Source organism: Saimiri boliviensis, chromosome 9 (genome assembly GCF_048565385.1).
Source record: "Saimiri boliviensis isolate mSaiBol1 chromosome 9, mSaiBol1.pri, whole genome shotgun sequence".
Lineage (NCBI taxonomy): Eukaryota > Metazoa > Chordata > Mammalia > Primates > Cebidae > Saimiri > Saimiri boliviensis.
Window position 1 is genome coordinate 125,951,516 of NC_133457.1, and position 20,435 is coordinate 125,971,950.

The 20,435-nt window shown below is 62.3% G+C and overlaps 2 protein-coding genes and 1 pseudogene across 2 annotated transcripts; 2 read left to right on the forward strand and 1 right to left on the reverse strand.

Annotated features, from left to right (window-relative positions):
• Nucleotides 1-1,007: 1,007 nt before the first annotated feature.
• Nucleotides 1,008-5,741, forward strand: MRGBP (MRG domain binding protein). Its single transcript, XM_039479721.2, has 5 exons — nt 1,008-1,239; nt 1,516-1,637; nt 3,663-3,744; nt 4,049-4,123; nt 4,489-5,741. Exons 1-5 carry the CDS (start codon nt 1,092-1,094, stop codon nt 4,674-4,676), a joined length of 615 nt encoding a protein of 204 aa, XP_039335655.1. The 5' UTR covers nt 1,008-1,091; the 3' UTR covers nt 4,677-5,741.
• A 3,713-nt stretch (nt 5,742-9,454) lies between these two features.
• On the forward strand, nt 9,455-17,217 carry OGFR (opioid growth factor receptor). The gene is made up of 7 exons (XM_039479469.2): nt 9,455-9,700; nt 11,710-11,778; nt 12,383-12,461; nt 13,853-13,931; nt 14,396-14,462; nt 15,413-15,561; nt 16,076-17,217. The coding sequence occupies exons 1-7, from the start codon at nt 9,548-9,550 to the stop codon at nt 17,118-17,120; spliced, it is 1,641 nt and encodes a 546-aa protein (XP_039335403.1). The 5' UTR covers nt 9,455-9,547; the 3' UTR covers nt 17,121-17,217.
• Nucleotides 12,934-13,841, reverse strand: LOC120367917 (kinetochore protein Spc25 pseudogene; annotated as a pseudogene).
• Nucleotides 17,218-20,435: the final 3,218 nt, after the last annotated feature.

The following is a 20,435-nucleotide window of genomic DNA, read 5'->3' on the forward strand; positions in this document are numbered from 1 at the left end:
ACGGTTCCATAGTCTGAGGAACGACCACACTCGCCTTTTTTTTTTTTTTTTTTTGAGACGGAGTTTCGCTCTTGCCCAGTGCAATGGCGCGATCTCGGCTCACCGCAACCTCCGCCTTCCGGGTTCAAGGAATTCTCCTGCCTCAGCCTCCACAGTAGCTGGCATTACAGGCGCGCGCCACCACGCCTGGCTAATTTTGTATCTTCAGTAGAGACGGGGTTTCACCGTGTTGGCCAGGCTGGTCTCGAACTCCAGACCTCAGGTCACCCGCCCGCCTCGGCCTCCCAAAGTGCCGGGATGACATGTGTGAGCCACCGCGCCCAGCCCATCTATACACCTTCTTCGGGAAAATGTGTACCAAATCCGTGGCGGTTTTATAGTTAGACTGTCTTTTTATAATTGAGTTATAAGAATTACTGGCCGGGCGCGGTGGCTCACGCCTGTAATCCCAGCACTTTGGGAGCCGGAGGCGGGCGGATCATGAGGTCAATAGGTCGAGACCATCCTGGCCAACATGGTGAAACCCCGTATCTACTAAAAATACAAAAAAAAATTAGCGGGGCGTGGTGGCGCGTGCCTGTAATCCCAGCTACTCCGGAGGCTGAGGCAGGAGAATTGCCTGAACCCAGGAGGCGGAGGTTGCGGTGAGCCGAGATCGCGCCATTGCGCTCCAGCCTGGTGCCCGGTGATGGAGTGAGACTCTGTCTCAAAAAAAAAAAAAAAAAAAAAAAAACAGTTATTTACACTCTGCCAGGAAGTTCCTTATCGATACAGGCTTCGCAAGTGTTTCCTCCCCGCCCGCGGGTCGTCTTTGCACTTTTGTGCCGGTTTCGTTGTAGCGCGCACTTTTCTTTGGCTGCGCTGTTCTTCCTACGGCGTTTCTCCGGGGAGCACGTTGCGGGCACCGCGCGCGGGCGGGGCAGGGCCGGGGCGGCGGGAAAGGGCCCCGCCCTCCGCTGCGCCTGCGCGGACGCCGCCGCGAGCGCCCGAGCGCGTGCCCGGCGGAGCGCGCGCCCGCCCCCAGTGCGCCTGCGCGGAGCCCGTGGCCGCGCCTGCTCCCGCCGGGGGGTCCTCGCTGCCGCGCCGCGGCCATGGGAGAGGCCGAGGTGGGCGGCGGGGGCTCCGCGGGCGACAAGGGCCCGGGGGAGGCGGCCACCAGCCCGGCGGAGGAGACGGTGGTGTGGAGCCCCGAGGTGGAGGTGTGCCTCTTCCACGCCATGCTGGGCCACAAGCCCGTAGGTGAGCGCCCAGGCCGCGGACGCGCGTGGGGGCGGGGCGGGCAACCGGCGGGGCGGGGCGGGGCCTGCGCTCGCGACACCCGCGACACCCGCTCCCCGCCGAGCCCGGGCCGTGGCGCCCCCGCCGCCCCCGCCCCCCGGGACCCCCGCCCCCCGGGACCCCCGCCCCCCGGGACCCCCGCCCCCCGGGACCCCCGCCCCGGCCCGCCCCGCCCCAGCGGCCCCCCTGCGTCCCGCTCTCCCGCTCACCGCCGTCCCGCCGCCCCTCCTCCCGCAGGTGTGAACCGACACTTCCACATGATTTGCATCCGGGACAAGTTCAGCCAGAACATCGGGCGGCAGGTCCCCTCCAAGGTCATCTGGGACCACCTGAGCACCATGTACGACATGCAGGCGCTGGTGAGCCCGACCGCCCCCCTCGTGCCGCCGGCGGGGGCGCGAACCCGCACGCCGCTCTCTGAGGCTCAGCCTGGGCTGGGCAGAGGCCCCTCCGTGCCTGCTGGGGTCAGCTGGACGGAGCAGCGGGCCACCTGCGGGGGCTCGAGGGCTTGTCATGGGGCGCACAGACCAGTGCCGGCGGCTTTCGACTGGGTGCTGGGCCAGAGCCTCCAGGGAGATGACTGGGCAGCTGAGACGCGGGAGGGAGGGAGCGGAGGCCGCGGCCCTTGGCCGGTGCCGGTCTCCTGGGAGGCCCCAGAAGTGCTTTAGGCAGAGGATGACCCTATCCGAGTCACACCAAGGGGAATTTGGTGGCTTCTCTGGGAGTCAGACAAGTGGAGTTCCAGTCCTCATAGAGCTCGGAGCTGGCGTCGTGTGACAGGCTGGCAGGTGAACTAGGAAGCAGGGTGGCCAGAAGAGGCAGGGGGTGTTCCAGGCCCCTCGGCAGCAGAAGGTGGTGCAGCTGGAGAGTGGGGTGGGGGTCGGGGCAGGCGACCAGGAGGAGGGGGAGGCACCGCCGAGACAGGGAATGGTGGCCACTGACATTGGACGAGTGAAGTGGGTCTCCTTGTCATAGCTGCAGAAAGGGGACAGAGGTGCCAGCTGTGCAGAGGGCTGACTGTAAGGAGAGGAAGGGCCGTGGGAGCTCACGTCCCTGTGGCTGCCACGTTCTGCGTTGAGGACGCTCTGAGCTGGTACAGCATTTGCATTGGGCGACCAGTGCCTAGCTGCCCGGGCGCAGCTGACCGCTAAGCTCACAAGATCCTACCTGGACCCACTCCTGCCTAGAGCACATCTGTCAACCACCCCAGAGTCAGAGGCCCTTGTCACCGAACTCCTGGGGTCAGCAGCTTCTCAGTTGTAGGAGAGGGTGCCTGGTCCCCAGACACCTCCCACACTGGGATTTGGAGAGATGGGTGCAGCTCTGTGCCTGTCTCTGGGGAAGACAGCTCCAAGGCCCGTAATGTCCCCTGGGGCTCCGGTGCTGGCTCAGATGAGCACAGCAGCCCACATGACACTCAGGGACCACGTGGGACCAGCAGGCCTCTCAGCCCCAGGATGGTGGCCCTGTGCCTTACTCCCGCAGTGGCCTGTGGCATCAGTAAGGACTGCGTGAGACCATGGGGCTGGCACCTTCTCTGGACCATGGCACTTCCATGTGACTGAGGTCCGAGTCATCCAGCCTTGATGAAATACAGAGCCTCTGGAGTCCACCCGAGAGGCTGACCAGCAGGCCCAGGAGGTTCTGAGGAGCACAGATGTGGCCTGACTGCCCGCGCCACATGGCACCCAAACTGCCGAGCGGAAGCCTCTGTGTCCTGAATCTGCCTCCTAGTCCAGGGCCCTTCCTGCCAGCTCCACTTTGCCTGGCTCCTGGTCTCCCTCTGGTCTGTGTGACCGAAGGAGGGCAGTGCCTGGCGGGCACTCAGGGGGCCCCTGCTCTGCCTCTCTCCCTGTTCTGTGACTGTGGCATCCCAGCCAACACCCTCAGTGTCCGTGGGCTCCTGCCACGCGGAGGGGAACTCGAGGCACCTGCAGCCTCTCCCCGGGGCTGTCACTGTGCCCACTGCGCTCCTCCTTGGGGGAAGCAGTCTCATGGTGAGACCACAGGCCGTGGAGGGCAGGCGGGGCCCACGGGTGCGTCACCGGCGCTGACCCGTCCTCAGGGCCCACCTTAGCAATGCCACCCTGGTGCTTCTTCCTGACTCCTGCGGCTGCTTCCCCTGGTCCTGCCCTCCCTGAGTCTCTGGAAAGCCCAGCCGCAGCCGGTGCTACCCACAAAAAGAAATGCCCTTTGCCCAGGCCCCACCCACTGCAGCCTCAGCGCAGCACAGCACTGCGCGCTCACTGGCCGCTCCCCAGGTGGCTGTGACGTGGCCGGAGTGACTTGTTGCAACCGTATTTTCTCCTTTGTTTCTTTTTTTTATTTTCCGCCTCCGCCTCGCCCCTCTTCTGTTTGTTAAACCAAACTCTATTGGACATCAGCACGAGTCTGAGATTCTTCCATTCCCGAATTCAGAGAGGAACTTCGTCCTTCCAGAAGAGATCATTCAGGAGGTCCGAGAAGGTGAGACTCGGGAGAGGCTGGGCTTGGGAATCAGAAAAGGCCAGACGCTGGCCAAGGGCAGGGAGGTGAGGGTGAGGACCCCGGGCCTCCAGGGAGGTGTGGGTCCAGCACAGACCCCGCCCCACCTGTGCTTGGGTGGTCTTGGGAGCTCCGGGATTGGAGAGGACTTTGTTTGAGAGCAGTGGCTGGACGGAAGCTGCGGCCTGTGTGGGCAGCAAGCGTCGGAGCAGTCCCCGGCCTGACCATCCCCCAGCGTCGGCCACCACCGTGGGCTTTCGGTGAACGCCAGCTGTCTCCTCCACAGGAAAAGTGATGATCGAAGAGGAGATGAAAGAGGAGATGAAGGAAGACGTGGACCCCCACAGTGGGGCTGACGATGGTGAGTATGGAGCTCAGCCCGCCCTGGTGCAAGGCCGCCCCCGGGCAGGGTGCAGTCAGGGCGGCGTAGAGCCTTCGGGGCCGAGGCCCCGGGCAGGTTCCGCAGCACCGTGTCCCCAGGAGCTGAGCGCAGGCCCCGTGCTGGGGGACGGGGTCTGAGCAGTGGTTCCTGCAGTGTCCGCGGCAGGGGGGTGCTCAGCAGGACCGGGCCCCTGTGCAGCCCCCACGCCAGGTGCCCCCAGCTCAGGAGGAAGCCTTTGGGTTCAGAGGGTCATGTGTGAATATGCGGATGTTTTAACTGAACAGGAAGACAAAAATAAGATTTTGGATGTTCTGTTTTTAGCCAAGTGATTTTTTGTTTCTCAGTTTTTTCATCTTCAGGGAGTTTGGGGAAAGCAACAGAAAAATCCAGCAAAGACAAAGAGAAGAGCTCCTCGGACTTGGGGTGCAAAGACGGCGCAGACAAGCGGAAGCGCAGCCGGGTGACCGACAAGGTCCTGACCGCCAACAGCAACCCCTCCAGCCCCAGCGCGGCCAAGCGGCGCCGCACGTAGACCGCTCGGCCCTGGCGGCAGCAGAGAGGCAGGCGAAGAGCCTGGTCACCGAGGGGGTCGGCTGGGTCCCGTGCCACCCCCAGGCCACAGTGACATCGTCCCAGTGCTGTGAGCCCCGCCTACCCTAGGCTCTCAGGTGAACACGGCCATCAGCGGGAAAATGTGTGCGTCAGTTGGACCGTGAGGGACCCTGGTGGACTAGAAGGGCCGGGATCAATCCGGCTCCGACACCAAGGGCTCTGAAGCCGTGTCCTCTTCTCTGGAGCAGCGTGGCTTCCCCGTGGCTTCTTGGCGACATGCATCAGCTCCACATGGGCTGCAGCATTCAGGACCCAGGCTGCCTAGAGGGGCACTGGGCCAGGGGAAAACCTCTGATTAACAAGCAATAAAAACATGACCTCACTCTTCCTCGAGGGAGCCACTGGTCTTCCCTGCGTGGCTCAGATCTGTTTGTCCCGCTGCAAGCCTCTGCACTGACTGTGACACCAGAACACGACCTTCCTGTCAGCCCCCGTGCCGCGCCCTGACGGCCCCTCCTCCTGGGAAACTAAGAACTGGATATTTTGCCTCATTCACTTGCACTGTAACAATGTATATAATTTGGTTGGTATTTCACTATTTAATTTTTAAGAAGCCTATTTTACTAGTGTTTTATATGAACAAAGTACTACAGAAGTTAACCCTGTGTTGTATTTTTTCTGAGATGTTTTGCTTTAAGAGATACTTTTTGGTCAGCTTTTATATGCCAGATACAGAGAATTTGTAGCGGTTATTTTTGTATGATCTCCTCACTTGCAAACAGACCAAATGGGTGAGAGGCAGGACGGGCAGCTGTCGGGCTGGTGAGGAGGCAGCAGCCGCCCCAGTGCCACTGAGATGCCACCTTTGTGTGACTGTGAACATTAAAGCAGAGAAAAATCCCACCCGGAGTGTGTGAATTTGATACCAAAGTAAGTTAACTTTTCCTCCTGTAGGAAGTTTTATTTTTCCAAGATTTGTAACTAAAGTATACACTTGACTTGTTAACGTTCACTTGATACAACGTATAAACAAAATGGTAACATTCTGAGTGATTATTTTGTGGACTGTGACAAGCACTTCAAATACAAAATGTTAGCAGGGCAAAAGGGTGTGGGCCCTCGGAGGTTCAGGCTTCTCCCTGCTGAACGCGGCTGCCGCTGCTGGGAGGCGAGACCACTGGTTGGTCACAGGGAAGTCCAGCGTTCTGTGAGCGACAAGACCAGCTCCGTCCCGGCCGGCCGTCACACCCCAGTGTCTTCAGCTTGACGGTGCTTCTCTGCCAATGGAGCTGCCTCCACCGCCTGGGAACATCCCTGGCCATGGGTCCCTGGAGTTCCTCACCATGACACAGATCACAAGGCACCCACAAAAGGCGCGGAGCCAGGAACCCTGTGCCATGCGCTCACCCAGTGTGAAGCTGCTGGTCCACGGCCTGCCTGAGCTGCACCCCAATGGTAGAACAGCTGCCGGGGTTTGGGGGGGCCTGTGTGTCCCTTCAGTAGAGCTGGGACAAATCTCCAGCCCTGCAGTAACAGCCTGCCGTGCAAAGCGGGCACCGGGAGGGCCCCACGTGCACAGACCGAAGGACAGCCTGCCTGGCATTCCTCCACTCACACCCCAAACACTCCGCCCTGCAGCCAGGGGAGGGTGGTGCCCCCTTGCCCATGCCATCGCTCCTTCGGGGTCAGCCTCAGTCAGTGCTTTGTGATAGGTCCTGCCCTGGAGTCTCGGTTGGGGGAGCAGCCTGGCCCCGAGGCAGTCCAGAAGCAGGGAGGGGGAAGAAAGGGGGGCAAATACTAATGGGTTGGCACTCGACGGCCGGAAGGAGTCCCTGCTCTCTACCCAGGCTCCCTGTTCTAAACCTCCATCCGAAACCGCACCTCGGGTGACCTCAGAATGCGCTGGGAAAGCTGAATTCATAAACCTGCCTCATCTCGATGATCGTAACACTTTGCTGCACTTCCAGGAGAAAGGGAGAGCCCACAGCGAGAGCCCACCAGGCAGTCAAGCAGCAGCCCCGCCCCGGGCCTCCCCTTCTGGACAAGAGGCTGGCCGGGGTGAAGTGCGGTGCGTGCAGCCCTGATGGGCTCAAGTGAGCTTCCTGGCTTCCCTGTGGGGAGGCCCAGCTCACTCTGCTGGCAGGTGGGACAGCCATGTCAAATTCCCAAGTGTCGGGGGAGAGCAATGTGGCCTCGAGTCCTGGTCAGCACCGTGCATGCCCCCTCCTTGTCCTGGGGCTCCGTCAGTAACCCTCGGGCTCTACGTCACGCACACCCCACCATGCCACGTAGAAGGTGCAGACTGAACCTGAGTCTGAAAAGGAAAATGGAGCTGGCATGAGGCTGGCCTGCGCACGGACACTCAGGCTGCTGTAGAGGAGAGACGTGCAGTGGGTCTGAATGGGTCAGAAGCCGCTGCTGATGCTGAGCCTGGAAGCCTCGGCCGCGCTGTGCCTAGGACACCCAGGGCAGAGACTGCTAGCTGCAGGTGAGGGCTCTCAGTAAAGGCTGAAAGTGGCTCTGATCTAAACCCCCTTGCCTGGCCCGCCTAGGGCGACCCAGGGGTAACTGAGAAAGGAGGCTGGACTCCACTGCTCCCCAAATAACAGCAAATAAACACTGAGTATCAGGGCAGCAGCCCCGAGGCTCCCCGCTTGGTTGGCTGACTGAGGACAGGGCGTGGCTGGGTCAAATCACATGGCTGCCACTGGTCTCGCCTGAAGACATGAAGGCCGTAATCCAAGCCCCGACCAAGCAAAATTCTGCTGGGCTCCTTAGCTGTGAGCAGCGCCTACTCCGGGCACATCACCCGCTGTGTGTGCAGAGGCCACTGCCCTTCCTGGGTGCCTGGGAGCTGTGTCTGTGGAGTGACAGAGAGCCCCTCTTGACAGCAACCCCGTCTGGAGGCGGAGGCACACAGGCATCACTGGGCTGCAGAGGCTGCTCGGAGGAAGAGTTCTGTCACACGGTCCCCGGAGCAGCATCCACACTTCCTGGGTCGGCGCGCCCCCACAGGAGCTCTGCACGTGCACGCGCACACAATACACAGAAGTACTGAGGCAGCAATTCGGTGTGGTGACATTTGTAAAACGGAAGTTGGGCAATGTCTCTGATACGCTTTAGAGAAGTGGTTCTGTAGTCCTGCCGACAGTTGGGAGCAGTGGGAACGCTGTCCCTTGGAACAATGTCATCCACATCCAGTACGCCTGTCTTTCTGTTTTCTGGGGGGCAGTGGGCATCCTGCCCACCCCGGTCTCAGACCACCAAAGCCCTATCCAACTGCCCAGCACCCATCAGTGTCCCCATCAGAGGCCCCCGTCTACCCTGATACTGTAACCAGATCCCAGCTGTAAATCATCTAACAAGAAGGTCAGGCAGCTCACTCACAGGCTCCACGGGAAACCCACCCTGGCCACTGCAGTAAGCTGATCTGCAGAAATGGCCAGAGCCCCCAAACTTCAGGAATCACCACTGTCCTTTTAGAAAGTGAGATGCATGTACACAGGTTCCAGCCAGCTGAGACTGCACCTGCTAATAACGGTCAACAGGTCAGCAAAGGTTAGCACCCAGCACCCAGAGAGTCCTTAACCTGTACTCATGGCCAGGACTGGAAGACTTCCGTTTACGGCTGTCCCTGGCACACAGTACAATGACTGTCACCGGTTCCCAGGCCCAGGCAGCTTGAAGCCTGCCAGCAGGCCTGCGAGGCTCGGAGATAGCAGTGTACCCCGGGTGCTGGGCGGGGCCTGTTCCACCTTTCCACCCCCTTCATTCCAGGGACAACTCTGCCATAAGCTATTCTCATGGCCAATTTCAAAACCCAGATTTAGTTTTACCCAAGTTTTTTGAAACAAAGTGGTATAGTAGCTACAGAAGAATTTCTATCTGGGGTAGCCGCTCCTGATTTTTATTTCAAAAGGTCCCCAACTTTGCCATTATCTGCCAGCAGATGTCAAACATGGCTGAGCAAGGGACCCACGGTGCTGGAAACTGCAGCTGAAAGTGACTTTGTGTCACCCCAGATCTGCAATGCTTATGGAGAGGGCCCGAAGGACACACTAATCTGGCAGCCCCTGTGTTGAACAGTCCCTGGGGTGACCGCCTGGCAGTCCAGGCGGGGAGTGGTCCTCCCCCCAGGAGCCTTCTTACAACTGAGAGAAGATGGTAAAGGAGAAGGAAGTCACAGATTGCCCACGTCATTTGCCTTATATAAGACTCGGCACCCTGGAGAGAAAGACCCCTGGTGGCCTCGAAAAGAAAATGGCCATGTGGAGGGACGAGTCTGCCGCAGCTTCCAGGAGCGGAGTGTGGCCCCCAGCCGCAGCTGGCAGAGGGACAGGGACCCCCACACACCCAGCCTAGGGAGACCGGCCCCTGTGGACACACGGTCCCTCCAGGGGTTATCCTCCAGGGGACATTCTTCGGCTGGGGACATCCTGGGGGGAGGGACAGAAATATTCTGGGAAGGGGGGATTCTCTGCGGGGAGAGAGGAAGACAGCCTTCCGAGGTACCCCGGCTCATCTTCCGGGGAGACGTCCTCTGGGGGGCGGGCAGCCTTTGGGGACGTTTTCGGGAAGATCTCCTAGGGTGGGCATCCCTGCAAGCCTGGGCGGGGCGAATCCGCCTGAGTGGGCATCCTGGGACGGGGGTGGGCGTTGGGCGAGGGGCGTCCTGCCGGGCGGACGTTGGCGATTCTCGGGGGAGGGGCGCGGGGCGGGCGTCCCGGGAAGGAGGAGCGTTGCGGCGGACGCGGGCGGGGCCTGGGCCGCTCCCCCGCCGCCCCGCCCCCCGCGCTTCCTCCGCTTTCGGTTTCGCTTCCGCCTCTAGCGCGGGCCCCGGCGCCGCCGAGCATGGACGACCCCGACTGCGACTCCACCTGGGAGGAGGACGAGGACGGCGAGGGCAGCGAGGACGGCGAGGCCGCCGGCGCGGAGGACGCGGACGCGGGGGACGAGGACGAGGACGCGGAGGAGCCGCGGGCGGCGCGGCCCAGCGCGCTCCAGGTGCGGCCCCGCGGCGCGGAGGAGGCCTGGGGTCCCCGGCTGCCCCCGCCCGGCTGCGTACGGGGGGACCCCCTCCCGGCGGCCCCGCAGCCCCCGCCCGCGGCCGGGCCTGGGCCGCTTCGCCTCTGCACCTGCCGGGCCGGCCCTGGATACTTTTGTTACCCGGGCGCCTGTCATCGCCGGGGTTACTTTTGTTGCCAGCTGGGCACCGCGCGCTCTCGCGGCCGGGCGGCCCCGGGTCGGGAGCTGAGCTGTCCGGGTTGGGGAAGGCCGGGAAGCGTCTGGAACGCTGAGCCGTGGGCTCCGCGCGGGTTCTCCCCGTAGCACCCAGCACCGCTTGCATTTGCTCCTGGGCACGTGAGAGGGCTCTGCCCGAAGGGGCCGGGGCCTGCTGGGAGAGCAGCGGCGAGGCAGGCTGGGCAGGGCGAGAGGTCTGGCTCCGTCTTCCAGGACGTGGTGACCCCCAGGTGGGCTCTGACCCGCTGGCCCCGCGGGAGTTCCTCCGGCCTCTCTCCTGAAGCAGTGCTCGCAGGCCCGACCATCCATCCTGCCAGGCGCCTGTGACCCCTGACCTCTTCCCTTCTGCCTCCTGCTGTGGCTTCTGTGCCCACGCCCCTCCCCTTCCCCTTTGGACTCCTCCGGCTTCCCCAGCGTCCTGCGCTGGACCCTGGTGGGGCTGTTTCACTGTGGCCTGGGCGCTGTCGTGTATGCACCTGTGGGCTCACTGCGCGGCCCGTCAGGACCCAGCATCCAGGACTGACCCACGGAGGCCCCCGCCGGCTCCAGGAGGGAGAAGCAGAAACTCAAGGCAGGGCCAGGCGAGACAACCACAGCATCAGGCCTTGTTTAGAAATCAGGCAGAGAGGCTGGTGGCGGTGGCACAGACCGGTAATCTCAGCACTTTCAGAGGCCAAGGCCGGGCGGATCACCAGAGGTCAGGAATCCGAGATTAGCCTGGCCAACAGGGTGAAACCCTATCTCTACTAAAAATACAAAGTTAGCTAGGCGTGGGCACCTGTGATCCCGGCTGCTCTAGAGGCTGAAGCAGGAGAATCACATAAACCTGGGAGGCAGAGGCTGCAGTGAGTGGTGATTGCATGAAGCTCTGTCTCGAGGTGGGGGCGGGGAAAGAAAGAAATCAGGCAGAGAGGAACACCAGGCCCCAGCTGGAGCCCAGCGGGGAGCCGGGGGACACAGTGGCCAACCAGGCCTCTCGACCCCCCTTCTAGAGCTCCCTGAGGGTCCTGGGTCCCAGGTGTTGCCTTGAGCAAGCACTCCCATTCCTGCTGATCAGCGCTCAGCTGCAGGCCCCGGCCCTCATCACCTCGTCACCAGTTCCCTCTGCCCTCTGCTCAGCCTCCTGATGCTTGACCACAGAGGTGGGGGCTGAAGGGCTTGGGGCATCACGGGAACCTGACACTTTGCTGAGAAGCCACCCCAGACAGGGCTGGAGGTTGGAGACTCAGGGTCCAACCTCACCGTGGCCAGTGAGGCATGGGGTTGGCAGGGAAGGGCATTCATTTATTAGACCCTGCCAGAAGCACCTGGGTGTCCTCCCAGGGCTTTAGGTGGTGAGGCCACTGCCCAAAGGAGCGCAGCCTGGTGACTAGAGCGCAGAACAGGGAGGTCCCCAGGGGCACAAGACAGAGGCTAAAGCCAGGGTGGGGGTAGCCAGCAGGCCTAGGAGGAGAAGATCAGGGCCACACCCCGGGGGAGGGGCATGTCAACCAGGGGCCACCCTAAGGTAGAAGGAGCAGGCCCACCCGGCCACTGCAGCGCCCCCTGCTTCTGTGCACAGTGTTGAAGAGCTTCACTAAGACCCAAATCTGCCCCCACTGGGAACCCCGAGAAAGAGCCAGGGTGGGAGAATGAGAGGGCAGAGCCTCGAGACCCCACCCTTTAAAGACAGCTCCTTGGCAGCTGGCCTAGGCCCCTGCAGCCCTCACCACAGTGGGGACTCACTCGGGGGTCCCCCATGGGGGTCCTAATCCCATCTCTTCTCATCCCAGTCCAGGATGACAGGGTCCCGAAACTGGCGAGCCATGCGAGACATGTGCCGGTACCGGCACCACTACCCGGTAGGTACCCACCCCGGGCACAGCACCCTCCCGCCGGCCGCTTCTCAGGCAGAATGTCCCAGGTTCTAGTGGAAGGCCGGCCTGGCTTTCAGCAGCCCACAGTTCTGGGCGAGACCCCACCTGGGGCAGCAGCCTGGTGCAGGGGCCGTACCCACAGCCACACCCTTCCCTCTCATGGGAGACCAGGGTCATCCCCTACCTTTCTGAGACTCAGCACATCCTTGCCTTGCAGCCATGGCCACAGCGCCAGCCTCATGATGCCATCCATGCGGCATCCCGACCCCCATGCCAGCCCTGTCTCCTGTGGGTGGTGGTTGTCCTCACCCATCGCCCTCCACACCCCTGAATCACAGAAACCCCTGTGCTGCCTTCAGGGGGCTGACGAGCGGACCTTCTGGGTCCGGCCTGGCTGGCGAGATGGGAAAGGGGGGTCCCTGGGGCATGGAGGGACTGTTTGCTGTTCTCCAAGAGTGAGGAGCCAGGCAGGCTCTTGGGGTCTTGGGTCAGGCCTGGATTTGCAGCTGCTGCTCCTCGAACGGCCCAGAGGGCCCCAGGGCGGCTTGTGTCTGATGGGTCTCTCTGTCCCCTTTCTCTGGCTCTTCAGGATCTGGTGGAACGAGACTGCAATGGGGATACGCCCAACCTGAGTTTCTACAGAAATGAGATCCACTTCCTGCCCAATGGTAGGTGCCCCCACCCACTGGCAGCCGGCACTGCCATCCTTGCCTGGCCTGGGTGGGCCACTTGGGCCTGCTTTGGGATGCACCTGGCAATTCTTTCAAGTAGCCCCCACAGTCCCCCCTGGAGGCAACCAGAGGGCCTCCTCTGCAACGTGAGACAGAGAGACTGGTTGGCTGCGTAGGGTACGGTCAGGCCCAAATCTCGGGAGACGGGTCTGGCCGCGTCACGGGGTGACTGTCAGGCCCCCGTCTCGGGAGACAGTGCTGGCCGCGTCACGGGGTGACTGTCAGGCCGCCATCTCGGGAGACAGTGCTGGCCGCGTCACGGGGTGACTGTCAGGCCCGAACCTCGGGAGACGGTGCCCGCCGCACCATGGGACTAGGTTCAGCTGGGGGCTTTGAGAACAGATTTCTGTGGCTGACAGGCCACACTTTATTTTTTTTTTTTTTTTTGAGAAGAAAAATAAACCACTTTAATATACACTATTTGTACATTAATTATAAACTGTGGCAGTAAAAGCTTTCCGAACATTGGCAAGAAAAGCTGAAAAATTGTTGGTCTTCCTTACATTCTCTTGAAATTCTAGGCACTCAAGATGAGGGGCACTATCTGACACTTCATAGTCCCTTGCTTCATTTAGATGCAGGGAAAACATAAATGAGCTCTCAGGATTCTTAGGGTCAATATTAGTGAATATAAACTGCAATTTCTCACCATAAATTTTTCGAATTTCTAGTCCAAGTCGATCTTTATACAAGTCTGCAGATTCTGCAGCCTTTTCAACCTCTCTGCATTCGCTTTATTAGCAGTAGAAATAGTTTCCTTCTTCCTAGAGTATTCTTCCTTAAGATCCTGGATATTTGCAGTCAGTACTTCCAATTCTTGCTTTTTGTCTTTTACTTCAGCAATCAATTTAACAAGTTACCCTTTTTTTCTTGAATGAGCTTATTTTGCCTGCTGATCGGATTTTGATATTCCAGAAACATCTCAACCATTCTATCTTCTTCCTTTAATTTCACAGACAGCTTTTCTGCAAATGCTTTGAGGGAGTCCTTGTAGGTATCTCTTAGTCCTGCCATCTGAAAGGAGGTGGGGCGCTCTCCTGCACAGACAGGTCCTGGTTGAGACCAATGGTGTCCCCAGGGGGCCTTCCGCGTTCTCACTTGGGTTTGCTGCCAGTCAGCAGCGAGGGGCCAGTTCACGGGTCCGAAGGGCAGGGGTTGTGCATCAGAGAGGGAGGGGGAGGCGGCGCTGCTGAGCCTCTGGAGATGGGGTCGAAATAGCTCGGGGAAGCTGCTGGCAGCACCCCATCCCCGTCACCCCACCCACACCCCATCCTTCTGAGGCTGGCAGAGTGGCTTCCACAACTGACTCGTCCTCATGCGGCTCCCAGGCTGTTTCATTGAGGACATTCTTCAGAAGTGGAAGGACAACTATGATCTCCTTGAGGACAATCACTCCTACATCCAGTGGTGAGTTGGGGGAGCGGGGGAATCACGGGGGTGAGCAAGGTCGCAGCAGGAGGGGCCCTCCCAGGCAGGAGCCCTCCCCACGCTGCTGCCTGGTGTGGACTGAGCCCCCCCCGTCCTTCCTGGAAGTGGTGTCCACATGACACGGGCAGACATCACTGGGCATGCAGGGGCTGCTGACGGAAGGCTCTGGCTTCCCAATCTGTGGGCTCTTGGTGATCACCAGGGAGGCCAGAGGGGCAGCCTTGGAGCCAGGAGGCCTCTGAGGCCTCACGCACCACACGCCGCCTGTCCTGGGCCTTCGCGCGCTCACAAGCGCTCCGCCACCCTCGCTCCTCCGCCCGGCAGGCCGGTCCCTCCTGGAGTTGAGCCTGGGAGCCCAGAGAGGAGGGGAGCCCAGTGAGTGCGTGCCGGAGGGCTGGAAGCGGCTCCCCTGAACCCTCTGCCCGGGCGTCTCTTCTCCACAGGCTGTTTCCCCTGCGAGAACCAGGAGTGAACTGGCATGCCAAGCCCCTGACACTCAGGGAGATCGAGGTGAGCTCAAGGCCTTGGTGTGGCTGGGGAGGGAGATGGGGAGACTGGAACAAGCCACGTATCCGCAGAGACGGGGTCACATTGCCAGCAGGCATTTGGTGTCCCTCAGGGGCCCCTCAGAAGGCAGAAGGAGCCCCCAGTGTGATGACCTTCCCTCTGGAGTGGTCTTAGTCCCGCCAGGCATTAGAGAAACTCAACTTTCTGAGGCCGTTTGTCCCCACGCAGGAGTCTGGGCCTGAGCCCCTGCGAGACCCGAGTGGAGGGACCTGCCTTTCTCACCGCTGGATTGGGCTGGAATGGGGTCACCCAAGTCTGGAAGCTGTCCCTAAGGGGGATGCAGGGGTTTAGAGAGCTGAGGGGCCCCTCCTGGCGCTTTCGCATGGCCGGTGACTTCCTCTGGGGGGAAGGCAGCAGCCCGGGGCCCTGGAGAGAGCTCGGGGCAGCTCAGAGGAGAGATGAAGGCGTGAGTGGGTCTCTTGTCACTGTACCCTAAAAGTCTTGAGTCCAGGCTGGGCGCTGTGGCTCCCGCCTGTAATCCCAGCACTTTGGGAGGCTGAGGTGGACAGATCACCTGAGGCCAGGACTTTGGGACCAGCCTGCCCAACGTGGTGAAACCTCGTCTCTACTAAAAATACAAAAAAATTAGCTCGGTGTGGTGGCATGAGCCTGTAGTCCAAACTACTCAGGAGGCTGAGACACAAGAATCGCTTGAACCCGGGAGGCAGAGGTTGCAGTGAGCTGAGTTCACGCCACTGCAGTCCAGCCTGGGCGGCAGAGTGAGACCCTGTCTCAGAAAATAAATAAAGCGAAATTAAAAAAAAAATAAAAGTCTGAATCCAGGCCTCTGAATGAGTCGGGACCCAAGGCCCGGGGTGCGTGTGGCCCCCCACGCTCCCCGGGAACGGAGGCTTTGGGGATGGTGCCTCAGCTCTCCTGGGGGGCTTTTCCAGGTGTTTAAAAGCTCCAGGGAGATCCAGGAGCGGCTCGTCCGGGCCTACGAGCTCATGCTGGACTTCTATGGGATCCGGCTGGAGGACCGGGGCACGGGCACCGTGGGCCGAGCGCAGAACTACCAGAGGCGCTTCCAGAACCTGAACTGGTGAGGCCTGGCTGCCCCTGCCCGCCCCCACCCCCACAGGACAGGGCCATGCCCTGGCAGGTCACAGAGCCCTCCCTGCTGCCTGGAGGGCTGGGCCGTCCCTCCCCGATAGCGTTGGTGGGAACATAGAGAAGGCGATTCCTGCGCCTGAGAGGTGGCAGCCCACACGGAGAGGCAAGCAGGGCTGATGGAGAGCCTGCAGGCGGTACAGCCGCTCTCATGGGTGATCGAGGCCCCTGTGTCCTGGAGGGGCCCCGGGGCCCTCATCTACCCAGCTCCTCCCCACCAGGGGGCCTCAGGGATAGCCACCCCTCCGGGTGATGTGTCAGCATCCCCCCGACCCCCATGTGTCCAGGGCCCACAGGCCATTTTCACGGGGATGGCGTGAGTCCTCTCCTGGGCCCAGGGAGGCAAATGGGGAGAGAGACGGGATGGTGGGCCGGGGTGTGGAGACCCCTGTGCGGCCGGGTGGGGGCCCCGGCCGTTGACCCCCGCCATGCCGCACCCCCCGCAGGCACAACCACAACAACCTGCGCATCACACGCATCCTCAAGTCTCTGGGTGAGCTGGGCCTCGAGCACTACCAGGCGCCGCTGGCACGCTTCTTCCTGGAGGAGACGCTGGTGCGGCGGGAGCTGCCGGGCGTGCGGCAGAGCGCCCTGGACTACTTCATGTTCGCCGTGCGCTGCCGGCACCAGCGCCGGGAGCTGGTGCACTTCGCCTGGGAGCACTTCCGGCCCCGCAGCAAGTTTGTCTGGGGGCCCTGGGACAAGCTGCGGAGGTTCAAGCCCAGCTGCCTGCCCCGGCTGCTCGAGGGCCCCAGCAAGGCGGAGGAAGAAGGAAACCCCAGGGACCCTGCCCACGAGGCCAGCACCCAGGGTCGGACCTGTGGACCAGGGCACAGCAAGGGTGGGGACAGGGTGGACGCGGGGCCCCAGCCACTGAGCATGGAACCCCAGAATGCGGGACCCCTGGAGAGGAGCCAGGGGGATGAGGCAGGGGGCCATGGGGAAGATGGGCCGGAGTCCCCCAGCCCCAAAGAGAGCAAGAAGAGGAAGCTGGAGCAGAGCCGGCGGGAGCAGCCCCCCGCAGAGCCAGGCGCACACACTGTCTCGGAGGTGGAGAAGATCGCTCTGAACTTGGAGGGCTGTGCCCTCAGCCAGGGCAGCCTCAGGACGGGGACCCAGGAAGTGGAGGGTCAGGACCCCGGGGAGGCCACGCAGCCCTGCCCCCAACCCCTGGAAGCCAAGGTGGCTGACAAGGTGAGGAAGCGGAGGAAGGTAGATGGGGGAGCTGGGGACAGTGGTGGCGCCCAGACCTTGGCCCCTGCCGGGTCCCCTACCCCATCGGGGTGCCCCGAGGCTGGACACACTGAGAACCAGGTTGAGGAGGACACAGAAGGCACAATGGGGCCCAAAGAAGGTGCCCCCGGGAACCCATCAGAGGGCCCAGGCCCCAACTCTGCAGGCCCTGCAGGGGACGAGCCAGCCGAGGCAGGGGAGGCAGCAGAGGTGCAGGACACAGAGGTGGGGCCTTCCCCTCAGTCCGGGAAGCCTTAAGGAAAGGAATGTCCATCCTGGCGGCGGGGCAGCCTTGGGAGCAATCCGCAGTGCCCGCTGCAGCAGCCCCCAGCAGGTGCGAGGCCCCACCCTCGGGGAAGGCCACGGCCTGCAGAAGCCGCCTGGCCCGGCTGTGTCTTTCCCGCCCAGCTCTCCCCTGCACCCCTGTCTTTGTAAATTGTCCCTTTTGGGGTGGGGTGGGGCAGGGCTGCTTTTCTTAGTCTGGTGCCAAGCAAGACCTTTTCTGAATAAACCCGTTTGACTTTGAGTCTTTGGTATGGACCGGGGTCCCAGTGGGTGGCCGGGCCGGCAGGGCTGGTGTCACAGCCGATGTCTGTCCAGGCTTCAGTGGCGTGGCCTGGCTGCCGCCTCGCATGGCTCCAGCAGTGCTCGTGGGGGCACAGCGGCGGCACAGCCTCCCGACACGGTGCCCGGGCATGCAGAGGCGCGCAGCCTCAGAGCTGCTCGAGGTGGGACCGCAGTCCCTCAGTGGGCCTCTGCCACCTGTTCAAGCTGGGGACTCCCCTGAGGTGAGCTGGGGGCAGTGGCTGGGCACAGCGGGGTCTAGACCAGGCCTTTCTGCCTGCTGTGGTCTGGGTTCGGTGCTGTGCCTCGGGCAGGCCTGGCAGCACCCTCAGTTGGGCTCCCTGGCTCCCTCAGGTCTGGCGAGGTGCGCCCCAGGGCAGCTCCTCCCTGCAGTCTGGCCTTGTCAACCTGGGCCAGGACCCCCGCCCTTCCCGATTCACCTACATTTCTACATCAGTGCGGTAAGGGGCTTTTGTGGGGCCTCAGAGGAGGGCTCAGGGCTCCCCCAAGAGCTGGACACTTGCCTGTGCTCAGTGGAGGACACCCCTGGGTGGGAGGATTAAAGCTGTGGACCCGGGCACCACTTCAGGGAAAGTGCCCAGCTCCCATCTGGTGGCAGCAAATACCCAAGTCAGAAGTCACTGGGCGGGAGACATCCCAGGTTCAGTAATCCCCTGTCGCTGGGTGGGAAAGCTGTGCGACCCCTGCTGCCTCAACTCCAGTGTGGCTCAGTGAGGGGATTTCTGCCACGGAGGGAAACTGAGGCAGTGAGCTGGACTTGCAGGGCTAGAAATGCAGTCACTGGGGCAGTGCCCGGCTGATCCAGCATCCCCAGTCCGGGCTGCTGTGGGGCTGGGGTGGGTGGAGAAGGGTGTCTCCAGCGAGGAGCCGGTTGGAGCAGCCCTGGGGGGCGGGTGCCTGAGGACAGCAGGCAGTGCTGGCTATCCAACCCGGGCTTCAGGGAGAGTGATGGCCCCCAACAGGCAGGCAGCTGGTGGCTCTGCCCCACTCAGAAGTGAACCCAGGGAGGCTCAGCTCTCACAGCCCCCACCTTTGCCTGGATCTGCCTGGAGCTGGGGGTGGTGCAGGGGGACACCAAGCAGGCGTCCCAGGCTCGAGGTGGCTCTCCTGGCCTGAGGTAAAGGCCAGCTGTGTGTTGTCTGATTTGGCTCATAGCAGTCCTTGCTGCCCACGTGCTGGGCATCGGGATGGGCAGAGGAGAGGCACTGAGGAGGGGCTGGCCCCAGGGTCATCTTGCCAGATGGAACTGCTAGGGAGGCTCGTCCTGTCCCCTAGACCCTGGGCTTGGGTGGGGCTGCTGTGAGGAGCCCCTAAGCCCCACTGCTATCTGGGCCAACCTGCTCCACCCACCCCTGCCCCTTGTCAAAAGTCCTCTGTTGGGAAGACCTGTCCTAGGGTGACTTGGTCTCCTCAGGAGGCTGGGCCTTTTCAGCTCCTCCCACCTCACCTGACGGAATTCACACGCCCCTCCCAGCCACCATGTCACCCAGCAGGGAAGGAAGAATCTCCCTCTACGAACTTAACATCGGGAGAGTTTAGAGCAACACTTTATTATTATTATTACTAATTTTTTGAGACGGAGTCTCGCTCTGTCACCCACGCTGGAGTGCAGGTGGCACCATCTCAGCTCACTGCAACCTCAGCCTCCCGGGTTCAAACGGTTCCCCTGCCTCAGCCTCCGCAGTAGCTGGGACCGCGGGCGCGTGCCATCACACCTGGCTAATTTTGTTGTGTTTTAGTAGAGACGGGGTTTCAGCATGTTGGCCAGGATAGTCTCCATCTGCTGAACTCGTGATCCGCCCGCCTCGGCCTCCCAAAGTGCTGGATGACAGGCATGAGCCACCGTGCCCAGCTGACACTTTATTATTTTGAGACAGGGTCTCTCTTGCCCAGGCAGGAGTGCAGGCGCCATCTCGGCTCACAGCAGCCTCAACCCTAGGGCTCAAGCGATCCTCTTGCCTCAGCCTCTGGAGTAGCTGGGACTGCCGGTGAGCACCACTGTGCCCGGCCGAGGTTTTGATTTTTGGAGGAGAGGAGGCCTCCCTCTGCCCAGGCTGACTGCACCCGGTTTTGCCCCGCGCCCCTCTCGCCCCCTCCGGCCCTGGCTAACTCAGCATCAAAACGGTCCTGCGTTCCCACCTGCAAAAGGAAGCCTTTCTAGGGAATTGTGAAGACTCCTGGGGCAGGGGCTGCCATGCCGTGCCTTCCCGGAGCTTGGGGCAACTTGGACACTTGAGTCCCCTGTAGGGCGGCCTGAGGCAGAGCCGGCCTGGCCTGGCGACCCCTGAGCTCGTCGGAAATGGAAACGGAGGCTCGCCCTCTGCCTCCTTCCCCAGGGTCTGACCTTTCCTGTAGGCCCCGGATCCCGGGGAGGAGGTGCCCTTCCCCTCTGCCAGGGTGGCCGCTCTGCTCTCTCCAGGGACTGAGTCTGGGGCGAGAGTCTGGCCTTAGCCAGTGGCAGCTGACGTGGACTGAGCACCCGGCCGTCCAGGTCCACGGAGGGGCCGCCCCCAGCCCCGCGGGCAGCTCCAGACCCGCGGCCGGAGCAGGAACGGGGGCGGCGCCGGGACCAGCACTCGCCCTCCCCGGGTCCTCCTGGGCGTGGGGCCGCCGGCGCCGGGGAGGGTCTGCGGCTTCGGAAACTCGCCGCCTCCCTCCTTCCTGAAGGGAGCCCTTCAGCGCGGCCCGCACCCCCGCGCGCACACTCGGGTCGGGTCGGCGCGGGCGGAGAAGAGAGCGTCTTTCTCTCCAGCTCAAAGCGGCGAGTGTGCGGGCGCCAGGCCCGGGATAATTTTAACCCGCGGCTGGAGGGACGCGCCGCCCGGCGCGAGGCAGGGCAGGGGGAGCCCCCGCCGCCCAGGTGGGCCCGGCTGAATGGGGGGCTTGTGCGGGCGGGGGCGGGGAAGGGGAAGGGGCCGCCCACCTCCCGCCCACTCGCCTCCCGCCCTCCGCACTCTGCCAGCCCCGACGCCCGCGCGGCTCAGACGT

Excerpts from the sequence above, each read along its gene's own strand:
- MRGBP (XM_039479721.2), top strand. The coding sequence starts at position 1,092 with ATGGGAGAGGCCGAGGTGGGCGGCGGGGGCTCCGCGGGCGACAAGGGC. Across the intron at positions 1,240-1,515 it reads GCTGGGCCACAAGCCCGTAG|GTGTGAACCGACACTTCCAC; the intron begins GTGAGCGCCCAG and ends CTCCTCCCGCAG. Across the intron at positions 4,124-4,488 it reads CCACAGTGGGGCTGACGATG|TTTTTTCATCTTCAGGGAGT; the intron begins GTGAGTATGGAG and ends TTTGTTTCTCAG.
- OGFR (XM_039479469.2), top strand. The coding sequence starts at position 9,548 with ATGGACGACCCCGACTGCGACTCCACCTGGGAGGAGGACGAGGACGGC. Across the intron at positions 14,463-15,412 it reads TGACACTCAGGGAGATCGAG|GTGTTTAAAAGCTCCAGGGA; the intron begins GTGAGCTCAAGG and ends GGGCTTTTCCAG. Across the intron at positions 15,562-16,075 it reads CGCTTCCAGAACCTGAACTG|GCACAACCACAACAACCTGC; the intron begins GTGAGGCCTGGC and ends CACCCCCCGCAG.